Consider the following 14557-nt stretch of genomic DNA (forward strand, 5'->3'; position numbering starts at 1 on the left):
TTTGAATTATAAATTTGTTAGTTTGGAGATGATATATGTAAAACGTTGAAGGGTATAACACAAAGCCTTAGTGATTAGCCTCAATATATTGTATACAGTAACCCTAACTTGTAACAAAATGATGAAAAATAAAATAAAAAACAAGTATAGAAAATATTCCATCCATCACAACATGCTAAGCGAAAAGAAAATGAGGTAAATCAGAACATGAAGTTTGACTTTCATAAAATTACAATTTTAATATAATTATAGGTCCAACTTCAACATATGCAATTGTGTTTCTGAAAGAAAAGAAAAAAGTAATTTTATCATTTCACCAATTTTACCAAACATGATAGCTTCACACGAAGAGAGCATATTTGTTCAAAACTAATTTGGAAAACTACTAAAACACCACATAGACTTAGATCCAAGTGTACTTTATTACCTAAACTTCGCAAATTAAAAGTGCAAAAAATATACTAAACTTTGGCTCAGGTGCATATTGGTCCATAGTTATGAAAATGATAAAAAAATATGACAGAAAATGACATACCAAAGCCGAACATTGAAGGATACTTTGGTATTTCATTGATTTATCACCTATGCTTCCAAATTCCATGTTGTTTAATGGTTTACAAATGGGAAAGCTGTTAGGTATCAGTGGTCTAGACACACCTAGAAGGGGGGTTGAATAGGTGTAGCGGTTATCAATTACCGCTTCTCGCATCAAAAACCCGATTCTGGAAAATAGCCCATGTAATCGATTAAACAGTGGACTTAATCGATTAAACAGTGGACTTATTCTGGAAAATAGCCCATGTAATCGATTAAACGTTGATAGATTGGCTTCTTGCACAGCAAATTACCAACAAACAAGCAGAGATACAACAGATATTTTTATGCACAATTAACAAGGATATGGAACAGTAGTAGTATGCAAAATATCAGCTTAATACACGAATTAAAACATCTTGAATTATAAAAGAGATTAAGAGAGAACAACTTGCACAATAGGATTTTTATCATGGTTCACTTGCGGGTCCACTTGCCTCCCCTTCTGATCTTGGGAGATTTTCCTCTTCACTATAGAACATAATGTATCATTACATACATCAATTCAATTACAAGACTCGAACGCTCCTTTCTTGGAACCCAAAGAACTTCGTCATACTTGGTTTGACCTTTCCTAAAACCGCCTCCCAAGAAAACCTTTCTTACCGCGATTCGGCCCCAGCCAAGGTATCGCTCTTTATCCCAAGACCTCCAAGTCTTTGTGAAGAACACCTTACCTAACCGCAGGTAGGATTTTCCTAATCCTTGAATTACAACGCTTTGAGTTATGAATGAGTACTTAATACTCGGATTTTACAATAAAGATCAAAGACTAAAACCTAATGTACAAACCCACACTCAAGTAACACAAGCCATCATGAATGTATGCGAGTTAATACAAAATACAGATTTCACGAACATGTAAGAAAGTATGAATGAGATTCAGCATATTAAAACTACTTGCAATACATCATGACTAATATCAACTAAGCATGTTAATCTCTCTTTCTCACACATGCATCTCTCTTCTGTCTATAATGCAGTAAATCACGGAAACAATATGATCTCTAATAGTTTCTAACAATGATTTTACAATACTACATGTTTCTGCACTTTAACACTATTTATACAAAACGGATTTGGCTCCACGAACTGTTATTTTCAGTTACGCAGTTAAAACATAAAACAGACACGTTAATCGATTAAGACTCCACGTTAATCGATTAACTAGCATATTTTAATACATGATTAAACGTTAAACTACTTATATGTTATGTTTGACACCTATACATGTTTTAGCAATTATGTTATGCCTAATATGCACATATAACATGTATGATTAATGCACGAACACATAATAAACTAGATGATATGCCTCATGAATATGATATGTCAATATTAATGGCTTGTGAGACTTGCATCTAGGTTTACCTAACCTAGACTCACTAACTAAGGCACACATCCCAGACTACTTAGAAATATAACTCTAATGTTATAATCTAGTCTAGATATGACCCTTGAGTTCTAGGCATGTTGATTGTTGAGTTATCTTCAAGCTTTTACTAACTCCTTGTCTTCATCAAAATATCGGCAAAACATTGCTAGTGCAATCCTTGTTGCACTTTCAAAAGCGAGAGTTTCTTCTTGTTTCACAGTGAATTAAAATTTATTATAACATATCTTCAATAATCAATTTCAAATGAAAACAAAAAGAAGTTGGTTTAGTGATATAATCATCAAATATTGTAAAGACAAAAATTTATTGTTCAATATCTTGTAGCAATACTTGTAGGAAAGAAATTCATGCACCTTTGAGAATATTGGATGTAGTAGGACCTTATGTCATTACACCAATTCATTATCTTTGTATTAGTATTCATGTTTAAGTGTGAAGGCATAAGGTAATTTAAATAGGCTAACCTAAATAAAATTTGACATCCATATAACCATTAACATAAATGGATAGTTCATGGGCAGGAAATGTATAGTTGATCAACAATTTTATAATATTTTTATACCCACAAACAACATTTTACTCTAATCAAATTTTTACTATCGAGGTGTCGGTTTAGTGGTGTAAGATTCCAATAGATCTATATATATTTTACGAGGCCAAAGGTCAAGGGTTAGACTTATCTAAACAATAGTTTTTGGAAGAATTAGCCAGAGACCTCGAACGAGATTAGTTCTTTACTCAAATAATGAAATTTATGATGCATTTTGAAGCCTTTTAATTTTTAAGGGTTAATTTCCACATAATGATAAGTTTATGGGGTTTTTCTCAATTATTCTCTAATTTATAAAACAAATTCCCCCTTGAAAATATAAGAATAATATGTATACATAGATAAGATTTATTCTATATCTTCTTTAAAAATATTTGGAATATTATACTACAAATAGGAAAGTAAAATTACTTTATTTGTTTAGATATAAATAAAACCTTATTTTAATATTCTAAAATGAATATTTTCAACTATAAACAAATACATTACATTCAATGAGTAAGCTATATTTCTTATTAAAATATAATATTAAAGAAATCATTCTATGATTGTTTTGAATAAAACCTATGAGTCTATCTTATCTAGTGCTGAATTAGACAATATAATATAAAAATTATGAATATTATAGTATAAAACTTCATAACTAATTCTATAATATCGATAAAGGACAAATAGTTCAATTTAAATAAGAAATGACTTAGTTTAATAAGTGTTTAAATATTTCTCTAGTTCATAGGAATTTGTAGTTAGTGAATTGATGGCTTGAAGTCAGAAAAGACTATGACAAGAGTAGCATGCAAAGCTTTGTAAATGTTGAAGAAATATTTTATATAAGTATATATATTTGATCTAATTGAGGGAGTTTCTAAATTAGTTAAGAAATTAAAAATACCGCAAAGACTAGTTGCAATTGTTCGAAAGTGCATGTATTCGTCTTTATTACATCTTGAGTACAATCCAACCTCTTAGTAAGTGTCTAAGAAGTATAGATTAATGTTAATACATTCCACAGGTTCATTGGAATTATCTAAATTCACTCAAGCCAACTAGAATACAAATTCTTATTCCAATAATATTAGCCGAAGTTGCTACTTCTTAGCCTGTCCAAAACTTTTTCGTTAAAACATCTTTTTGAGTGGATGTGATTAATTCAAATCATGTAAACAACCTATTCTTTTGTGAGAATAAAGTTGCGTAAATCTATCTTCCACAAACCCACTAGATTAGAGTCTCATACACTTGACCCCCATTTTTTCCTTCATTCCCTATGGTACACGCCACTCTTTCCAGGAAATATTGATCCTATGTAAATCATGGAAGAAAAAATATGTTCGTATTTTAAGAAAATAAACTATAGTATACTATTTTGAGGTACCCAACAATTGAATCCTTATAATAAGTAAAAAATATCAAACACTTACCAAACAAACGAACTTAAAGAAATCAATAAATTATGACAACCATGTTAAATTTCATCTCAATATTTCTTAATCTTAACGATAGCCTAGATTTTGACTATGTGAAGCTCTTTTCAATTTTGGCATATGTGCACATTCATATGGTTAAAAACTATAAATCCTTGAATTTGTTATTTTATATCCAAACAATATCAACACATAGTTTAATTTTAGCTTAACTGAAGAAAATGATTGAACCAAATTAAGTGCTTTTCAAAACGTCTCGCAAAATTTAGGCATTTGTCTCGTAGATATCTATTATAAATTGAAACATAAAACACATGTACCCCATTCAAGAAATAAATTCAAAAACTAGCACTACAAGAAAAGTTCCTATTAGCCACACTTAATCAGCCACATTAAATAACTTGTATCAAAATTAATGTATAATATAAGCCCATAAATTTATTACTCTAATTGGGCTTCTGGTAAAAAAGGCAACAAAAAAGCCTTTTTTCTTTCTCCTCCCTCTTTTCTTCATACCTTTCTCCTTCCTAATTAACTTCTTCTCTTCTCTTTTCCATAAATCACTTATTCTTCTCTTCTCTTTTCCACAAATCACTTATTCTTCTATTCTCTTTCCCAGAAATCACTTCTTCACTTCATCACTATCCAGAAATCAATTCATTCCAAACTTTTTCATTGATCGGTAAGAAATCATTTCATCTCCTTTTTTAATTGTATAATTTTGTTTCAAATCACTTCATCAACTCTAATCCCTAATTTTGAGCTTCTCAAATCCCTAATTTTGTGCTTCTCTAATCCCTAATATTATTAGTTATAGAAATCTGAGAAATTATAGTTTTAATTATATCTATGCATGTATTGATGTTTTGCTTCTTGTGATTTTGAATTTCAGAACCTTAACTTCAACGGAGAATATGAACTCGTGCTTCGCTTAATTTAGCGTTATTCAGGTTAGCGTTTTCACAATATATATGACAATATATATGCTTATCACTTTCACAATATATATGCTCATCACTTTCACTGAGAAGCTTCAATGTTGGTCACTGCTTTCTTTACATTAGTTCACTTGTGTTGTCTTAGTGTTGGCAATTTGGCATAGATTACCAGACTCCAGAAAGAATAATAGGAGCAGGGTGATCATTCACATTTTTTGAAATGGTGTTTCTAAATATTGATGTATATGAATGAGCTTTACTTTTTCTTGATTAGTCAGATATTGTTGTTGCCAATTATGCACTTCCACAGTTTTGTTGGTAGTAATAGCAGAGACATAATTGACTCGCAATATTCACTTCTCAACATAGATATGGAATTTTGGTCCAACATTTTATTTGTTATTGGCCATTTAGAAGTTGATAGAGTTATTTTCCTTTAGAAGTAATATTATATTGTTCTAGCTGAGAACATTCATAGTAATTAAAGAGTGACTACTTCTCATAATGTGAGTTTTAATTTCTTCATATGCAAAATTTGAATTCGAGTTTATCTGTTTAATGAATGATAAATTTTCATGAAAGGTAAATTTCTCAAAAACTCCTATGCTAGTCGTTGAACATTTCAACCTTATTATGTAACTTCTTTAAAAGCCACTTTTCAGTCATCAAGAATATTTATGCATAAATCATCACTCTTACCTTTTTCTAATATAATCTTTGCTAATGTTACTTTTTGTTTTGTTCATAAAAAGTTTAGAAAGAAGGAAGAGGCTCTATATAAAGGGAAAGATTATATATCTTTAAAATATGAACTGAAATTATGTTATTGTCATATAGAAAGGGAAAATTGACTACCTTTGCTAATTATAATATTACTATATGTCCTCTTTTTCACTCAAAGATCCTCACTTAATACATCTTTATTGTTATAAAGCATCTATATTTTACTGCTTCAAAGTTGATAAAGAGATAAAGGTGGGGAAAAGTTACATTTTGTTTGGTAAATTAAAGGTTTAAGTTACAGTTTGAAACGATTATGATGTGTTAGTTAATTGGCAGAGATAAGTTTGGGTTATCAGTTTATAGAAAAGAATCAAACCTACTAGATATTGGTCCAAAGGTTAAGCAGCTGAAATGTTTGACTATGTGTGCATGTAGATATTTCCTTGGTGGTGGGTAAAGAAACTAAGAAATATTTCAGATTTTTCTTCCTTCAACTTTTCACGATTATTCTCAAAAGCTGGAATAAGTCCTTATCCCACTCTCCTTAAAAGCACTTGGGTACCTTTTTTTCACCTTTTAATTTTTTTATTGACAAATAAGTTAAATGATTCTTCAATACAATTAGTTTTAATGAATTGTTGATTGAGGCTTATAAGTTTGGTATGTCAAAAACAGATTCACACAGTTATGATGGATAAGAGTTGGATTGAGAAACCAATTAGATCAAAGGAGTTCTTGGATGGGGTGGTGCAATTTTTGGATTTCGCCTTTTCAAATGTACCTATAAATGATCAAATTCCATGTCCTTGTATTACATGTGGATTTCTTAAAATGGGTAATAGAATTGAAGTGTTTAGTCATCTACTACAAAAAGGGTTTCCTAGAAAGTACACATTTTGGTACATGCATGGGGAAAAGCATGTGCAAGATAATGTTGAAACTACAACCCAACCACAAGAAGAGTTGGTTACACAATATCCAATGCAAGATATGTTAGATGATGTAAGCTATGAAAAGATTCATGCATGTCCGAACAATTGCATGTTATATTGGGGTTCATTGGAAGACAAGAAGAGAGATAATTGTAAGATTTGCAATGCATCTAGGTGGAAATCTAATGGAAATATTAGTGGTGCAAATGATATAGTGGTTGGCCAAAATAAAAAATATATACCAGCAAAGGTCTTACGGTACTTCCCACTTATACCAAGATTGCAAAGACTATACATGTGTTCTAAAACTGCAGAGCTTTTGAAATGGCATGGAAGGAGTTTGACAAAATGTATCCGGACTTTGCTTTAGATTCTCGTAATATACGGCTTGCATTAGCTACAGATGGTTTCAATCCATTTGGAACTTTAAGTTCTAATAATAGCATTTGGCCTGTGATGTTGTATGCTTACAATTATCCTCCATGGTACTGTATGAAGCAAACTTCTCTCATAATGTCGATGATAATTCCTGGTCCTAAGATGCCTGGCAATAGTATTGATGTTTACTTGCAGCCCCTAGTTTCAGAGTTACAAAAATTGTGGAAAGGAGTGGAAGCTTATGATTCCTCTACAAAAGAATCATTTCAAATGCGTGCATCATTGTTTTGTACTATTAGTGACTTCCCAGGTCTAGACAACTTATCTGGATGGAACACTCATACATCACTTGCTTGTCCATCATGTAATTTTGATACAGAGTCTAAATGGCTAAAGTTTGGCGGAAAATATTGCTTCATGGGACATCGTCGATATTTACCACTAGATCATAATTGAAACTCTTCAGGAGAAATTGAAACTCGAAAAATGCAAGCAATTCAGGTTTGGCATTTGGAAAAAACTAAAAAAGTTATTGTGGAACTCAATGGTTATGGACAAGGCAATGACAATGGCTCAAACTTACTTGTGAGGTTTCTTGGTAAACTAGCTCAAAACTCAACAATTTGTCCTATTTATGTTAAAAGATGGGATTGGATGTCAAAGGATAATAGATACCAACAATGGAAATATATTGAGGTAATTATTTAAAAAATTTGCAATTTTAATAATTTTTTCCTATTGTCATTGAAAATTGACTAGCGTATTTAATAATGTGTGAAGGAAAATTTTGAGTTTGATTATGTTGCTGGAGTCAAATGGGCTATGAGTACTCTAGGTGAAAGATGGAGGGCCTATAAATATAGGTTAAGGTGTAAGTATTTCTATCCTAATAAAAGTAAGGAAGACATACTTGCTAATCCTCCTCCAGGTTTAGATTGTGCTGATTGGACTGCATTTGTGCATCATTATAAGGAGGATAAGATGAAGGTAAACATTATGTTGTGAAGTATTTAATTTCTCCAAGACTTGTATTTTTTTAATATAATGACTACAATGTTTGGCAATTGTAGAAACAAAGTTTGGCGAACACTAGAAGTCGCAAAAATCTTAAAGTTTCCCATGCTGGTGGTAGTATGAGCAATGCAAGGAGAGGTCGTCAAATGGTAAGTTGTCCTAGGTAATTGTATTATTGTAAAGAATGAAGTTTTGTGAATGTAAAAACTTATGTTTCATTGGTTGTGTTAGGAGCTAAAATTGCAAAGACCTGTATGTCGTGGTGAGGTTGTTTTGTCAACTTTATTGAAGAAGGATGGAAGCTATGTAAGCGAAGAAGGAAAAACTCTAGCTGTAAGTAATTTAAAGTCTTTTCATACATGATGTGTTACATATGTCCTAAAAAGTGTATCATTTTTAGAACCATTTCCTAAGTTGTGAAATGGATAATGGTATGCAGTTAGTTAGGTAGGCAAACGCATAATATCATTTTGTCCTTTCTGATTCTATTGATGCAATTTTCCATTATAGGTTACTGCCATGCAATTTGCATTTTGCCACTATATAAATTATTAATTTCTTGTTATTTAATAGGATAAAATATCAGAGCATTTACCTCAAGATCAAGAAAATGTCACTACTTCAGGTGTTTCATCAAAGGTATTTGCTCATCCTAATGATGCAATTGGAAAAGCATATGGAGCTGAACATTCAGGTCGAGTGCATGGTTTGGGCACTGGTATTTGTCCCTCCAGTGTTTTTGGAACGTCTAGACATTTTACTGGTTTTTTGAATTCTAGTGGCTCTAGTCAACATGTTGAAGACTTGAAGAAATATGTACAAACTTTAGAAGTAAAACTATCAGGGTATGAAGAGACCAAGGAGCAACTTGCACATACTCAGAATCGTTTGGCTACTCTTGAGAAGTTTCTAGTCGAAAAATTTGGTAGTGAGTTAACCACTTTCGCTCGTGATGTTCCACCATCTTAGATATGGTTTCTTAAAATTCATGAACTTATATGATCATAACATTTTGCATTTTGTGTTTATCAGCATTTTTGAATGTTAAACATTTGGTAATTGTATAAGATTCAATTTTATTATTATTAGCTAGCAAATATTTAATTTTATTATAAATTTACCATTATATTATTGAAAATAAAGATTGTGAGACAATGACACATTGGGATCATGAGATGAGTATGTACGAAAGTAACTTTAAATAAATTTAATTAGCCACGGATGTATTGTGGAAAAATAAGCAACTTAGCCACGGTTGTGGTGTGGCAAAATCAGAAACTTAGCCACGGTTCGACTGTAGCTGAATTAAACAGACTGTGGCTAAATAGATGTTACCACATTTCACAGAAGTGTAGCGAAATAACATAATGACCGTGGCTAATTTTTAGCAACACCATTCCTTGCCACAACGACATTAAGTGTGGCCACTCAATCTAGCTACGGTTTTTCCCCACTTTAGCCACGGTTTCAATCGTGGCTAACAGGAAGTTTTATTGTAGTGTAGAAACATGGCCTCAAAATCAAGAAGCTTCATTGTTCATGTATCTTTGATGGTAGCTCTCCTTGCAACTAACATTATTTTAGCAGATGACAATGTTCCTATTCCAGATGACAAGTCCCAATTGAATAGTTAGTACCATAAATATGTGAAACCCTTATCTCAAAGAAAGAATACCCTACACCTAGCACTAGTTGTTGCAGAAAGTGCAACTACGGTTATCAAGGTCCTGCAAGATGGTAGTGGGAATTTTAAGACTATCAATGAAGCCATTAAGAGTATTCCTAAAGGAAATACTAAACGTGTGATTGTGTACAATGGAGATGGAACTTATAATGATAAAATAAGGATTGAGAGGGAAAAACCTTTTATCACGTTGTATGGTGCTCTAGGGAAGATGTCAACCTTGACCTATGGGGGCACTGCTCTCAAATATGGCACTCTTGATAGTTCTACATTAATTGTTGAATCGGATTACTTTGTGGCTTCAAATATCATAATCTCGGTTTGTATACTGTCATTTACCTTGAAAGAACATTACTTAAAGTAAAAAGACATATACTTTTTATTAGGACTTTTGCAATTTTATGTCATTATTGATTTTTGGATTATGAATTTGATGTTATAGAATTCTGCACCAAGACAAAGCAACATTCTATAAAGTTACACTACTAGGATTCCAAGACACATTTACAAAGATTGCTTGATTCAAGGCACTGTTGATTTTGTTTTCGGAAATGGAAATACACTATGTTTGGTTAATATAATTGCCTTACCTACAATATTTCTATATCTTTATATATAAAGTGTACAAATAAGTGTTCTAAATTGCATATACAATTACATTATGTTTACTGCAATTGTGGAGACTCCCAAGACCACAAGATTGTGGTCACATGCATTTTAAAACATTGGGTCGAATAAATTTGTGATATACTAAATTAAAAGATGAACGTGGTTGATGCAAGTATTGAGATTCAATTTTATGATGTAGAACACTGAATTAGGAGTTCTTGGAGATGAAGGTATGTATGTACTAACGGCACATGCAAGAGATAAGAACACAGATGATACTGGCTACTCATTTGTCCATTGTGATGTAACTGGGATTGGGAATGGGACTCTCCTTGGAAGAGTGTGGATGTCTAAATCAAAAGTGGTCTTTGATTATTCCAATTTAGGCGTTGTTGTGAATAAAGCAGCATGGAGTAACAACTTTCACCCAGAATATGATCTGTAATTCTCTATCTCCATTCTTAAACATGCTTACAACTCTGCATTTTATAGGTTTTCAAACTGAAAATTAGCTCCATGAGTGATAAGTGAATGTGCATGGCTAAGTATACGTGTTTTAAAGGTGGTTGCGGTTTCGGAGTGTTTATCACAATTCGGAAAAAACGGTCGCCTTTGCAATGCCATTGTAGACATTAACAAAACCACAACGTTGCACCCACAATTCCAGTTGCAGAGTGCAATTTAAAACACAAGTAAATGGAATACTATATAATATTACTAATAAATTAAATTCATCCTTAACTAGATTTTCTCCATATTAGCCTATTTCATTCAATATTTTCTACTACACATGACATAAATCAACCTACAAGAATAACATGGCTATTATGTGACATTTCCAATAGAAATCTATATTTTTTAGAGTACAAGAATAAGGGACCTGGTGCAAATCTAAAAGGGTGTTACAAGTACACAAAACAACTTAATACTCTAGAGGCAAAACCTTTTATAACACTTAACTATATTCAAGGTTCAAAATGGCTACTTCCTCCTCCAAATCCTAGAGTGTGATAAATTACCACATTTTTTGAAAAGTGAAAAATGATAAAAGCTTAGGATTCTAGGTAAATTTTATATTCTTGTGAGAAAAACTTTCTACATTTATAAAACGAAACAAATAAGTAAAAAGAGCACTATGTAAATTCTTTGTTCTAGTAAATTGCATGTTTTATTGTCTCTCTTTTGTTGTAAACTTTTTTCAATTTGATGTTTTTTCGCAAAAGATTATCCTTTGCTCGACAATTTTAATTATCGTTATGTTATACTATTAGAGGAAAAATCACGTTAGGTGGATATCATATAATCTCAATTTTTGGAATGGAATTAGGGAGTGGTTGGTGTTGTATGCTCCAACAAATGTGGCTACCTTTATGTAAGGGAAAATAAACATTTAAAGGTGTATATATTTTGTTTGCATTTTATTTTATATCTATTGTGTAAATAGAATGTTGATCAAAGAAGGACGAGGCTATTGATGCAACACTAGTTTGTTGCTTTGGACGTATTATTTGGAAAATTATATTGCCTAAACTATCCATTTGCCTTTGTGCAAAGTTTGAAGTATATAATGTAATTTTGTTGAGTGGCACATACTCCTATTGCACTGACAATGTGGTAGATATGAATTTTAAGGCCATGGTACATACCATAACACACAACAACAATTTTGAGGGAAAATGATAATTTTGCATTATAACTTTGTCAGTTTAGAGATGATATACTTAAAACGTTGAAGGGTATAACATAAAGCCTAAGTGAGTAGCCACAATATATTTTATACAATAACCCTAACATGCAGCAAAATGATGAAAAATAAAAAAATATAAAACACAAGTATAGAAAATATTATATCGATCACAACATGCTAAGCAAAAAGAAAATGGGGTAAATTAGAAGATAATGTTTGACTTTCATAAAATTACAATTTTAACATAATTACCAGCCCAACTTCAACATATGCAATTGTGTTTCTGAAAGAAAAGACAGAAACAATTTTATCATTTCACCAATTCTACCAAACATGATAGCTTCACACGAAGAGAGCATTTTTGTTCAAAACTAATTTAGAAAAGTACCAAAACACCACATAAACTTAGATCCAAGTATACTTTATTTCCTAAACTTCACCAAAGTGCAAAAAATATCCTAAACTTTGGTTCAGGTGCAAATTGGTCCATAGTTATGAAAATGTTAGAAAATATGACAGAAAATGACATACCAAAGCCAAACATTGAAGGATACTTTGGTATTTAGATTGCTTTATCACCTATGCTTCTAAATTCCATCTTGTTTAATGGTTTAGAAAGGGGAAAGCGGGGGTTTCTTCTTGTTTCATAATGAGTTAAAATTTATTAAAACATATCTTCAGTAATCAATTTAAAATGAAAACTAAAAGAAGTTGGTTTAGTGATATAATCATCAAATATTGTAAACACAAAAAGTTATTGCTCAATATGTCGTACCAATACTTGTTGGAAAGAAATTTATGCACCTTTGAGAATATTGGATGTAGTAGGACCTTATGTCATTACATCAATTCATTATTGTTGTATTAGCAATCATGTTTAAGTGTGAAGGCATACGGTAATTTAAATAGGTTGACCTAAATAAAATTTGACATCCATATGTTCATGGGAAGGAAATTTATAGTTGAGAAACAGTTTTATAATATTTTTTATACCCACAAACAACATTTTACTCTAATCAAAATTTTACCATCGAGGTGTTAGTTTAGTGGTGTAAGATCTCAATAGATCTATATGCATTTACTAGGCCAAAGGTCAAGGGTTAGACTTATCTGAACAACAGTTTTTGGAAGAGGCAGCCACAGACTGCAAACGAGATTAGTTCTTTATTCACATAATAAAATTTATGATGCATTTTGAAGCCTTTTAATTTTTAAGGGTTAATTTCCAAATAATGATAAGCTTATGGAGTTTTTATGAACTATTCTCTAATTTATAAAACGGACACCCTCTGTGGGTCCTAAGATTCCCAATTCCCCCTTGAAAATATAAGAATAATATGTATATATTGATATGATTTATTGTATATCTTCTTTGAAAATATTTGGAATATACTACTATAAATAGGAAAGAAAAAATTACATTATTTGTTTAGATATAAATAAAACCTTATTTTAATATTCTAAAATGAATATTTTCAACTATAAACAAATACATTACTTTCAATGAGTGAGCGATATTTCTTTTTAAATAAAATATTATAGAAAAAATTCTATTTTATATGATTGTTTTGAATGAAAACTATCAGTCTATCTTAACTAGATTTGAATAAGACAATATAATATAAATATTATGAATATTATATTATAAAACTCAATAACTGATTGTATAATATCGATAGAGGACAAATAGTACAACTTAAATAAGAAATGAATTAGTTTAGTTAGTGTTTAGATATTTCTCTAGTTCATAGGAATTTGTAGTTAGTGAATAAATGGCTTGAAGTCAGAAAAGACCGTGACAAGAGTACCATGCAAAGCTTTGTAAATGTTGAAGATATATTTTATATAAGTATATATATCTGATCTAATTGAGAGAGTTTCTAAATTAGTTAACAAATTCAAAATCTTGCAAAGACTAGTTGCAATTGTTAGAAAGTGCATGTATTCGTCTCTATTACACCTTGAGTATAATCCAACCTCTTAGTAAGTGTCCAAGAAGTATAGATTAATGTTAATACATTCCGTAGGTTCATTAGCATGATCTAAATTCACTCAAGCCAACTAGAATACAAATTCATATTCCAATAATATTAGCCGAAGTTGCTACCTCTTAGTATGTCCAAAACTTTTTCATTAAAACATCTTTTTGAGTGGATGTGATTGATTCAAATCATGTAAACAACCTATTCTTTTGTGAGAATAAATTGCGTAAATCTATCTTCCACAAATCCACTAGATTAGAGTCTCATACACTTGACCCCATTTTTTCCTTCATTCCCTATGGTACATGCCACTCTTTCTAGGAAATATTGATCCTACGTAAATCATGGAAGAAAAAATATGTTCGTATTTTAAGAAAATAGACTATAGTATACTATTTTGAGGTCCCCGATAGTTGAATCCTTATAATAAATAAAAAAAAAAATCATTATCTTACCAAACAAACGAACTTAAAGAATTCCATAAATTATAACAGCCATGTAAAATTTCATCTCAATATTTCCTAATCTTAACTATAGCCTAGATTTTGACTATGTGAAGCTCTTTTCAATTTTGGCCTATGTGCACATTCCTATGGTTAATAACTATAAATCCTTGAATTTTTTATTTTATATCCAAACAATATGA

The 14557-nt window shown here is 31.1% G+C and overlaps 1 protein-coding gene and 1 pseudogene across 1 annotated transcript; both read left to right on the forward strand.

The window, feature by feature from the left end:
* LOC109336930 lies at positions 7401-8998 on the forward strand. The gene is made up of 5 exons (XM_019573773.1): positions 7401-7631; positions 7716-7922; positions 8006-8098; positions 8181-8282; positions 8523-8998. Exons 1-5 carry the CDS (start codon positions 7422-7424, stop codon positions 8916-8918), a joined length of 1008 nt encoding a protein of 335 aa, XP_019429318.1. The 5' UTR covers positions 7401-7421; the 3' UTR covers positions 8919-8998.
* LOC109329091 lies at positions 9458-11253 on the forward strand (annotated as a pseudogene).

The sequence above is a fragment of the Lupinus angustifolius genome, chromosome LG02, assembly GCF_001865875.1.
Source record: "Lupinus angustifolius cultivar Tanjil chromosome LG02, LupAngTanjil_v1.0, whole genome shotgun sequence".
NCBI classification, from domain to species: Eukaryota; Viridiplantae; Streptophyta; class Magnoliopsida; order Fabales; family Fabaceae; genus Lupinus; species Lupinus angustifolius.

Bases quoted from the DNA above. Each gene is read 5' to 3' on its own strand.
- LOC109336930 (XM_019573773.1), top strand. From the start codon at position 7,422: ATGCAAGCAATTCAGGTTTGGCATTTGGAAAAAACTAAAAAAGTTATT. The intron at 8,099-8,180 runs GTAAGTTGTCCT...TGGTTGTGTTAG, and splicing joins CAAGGAGAGGTCGTCAAATG to GAGCTAAAATTGCAAAGACC. The intron at 8,283-8,522 runs GTAAGTAATTTA...GTTATTTAATAG, and splicing joins AAGAAGGAAAAACTCTAGCT to GATAAAATATCAGAGCATTT.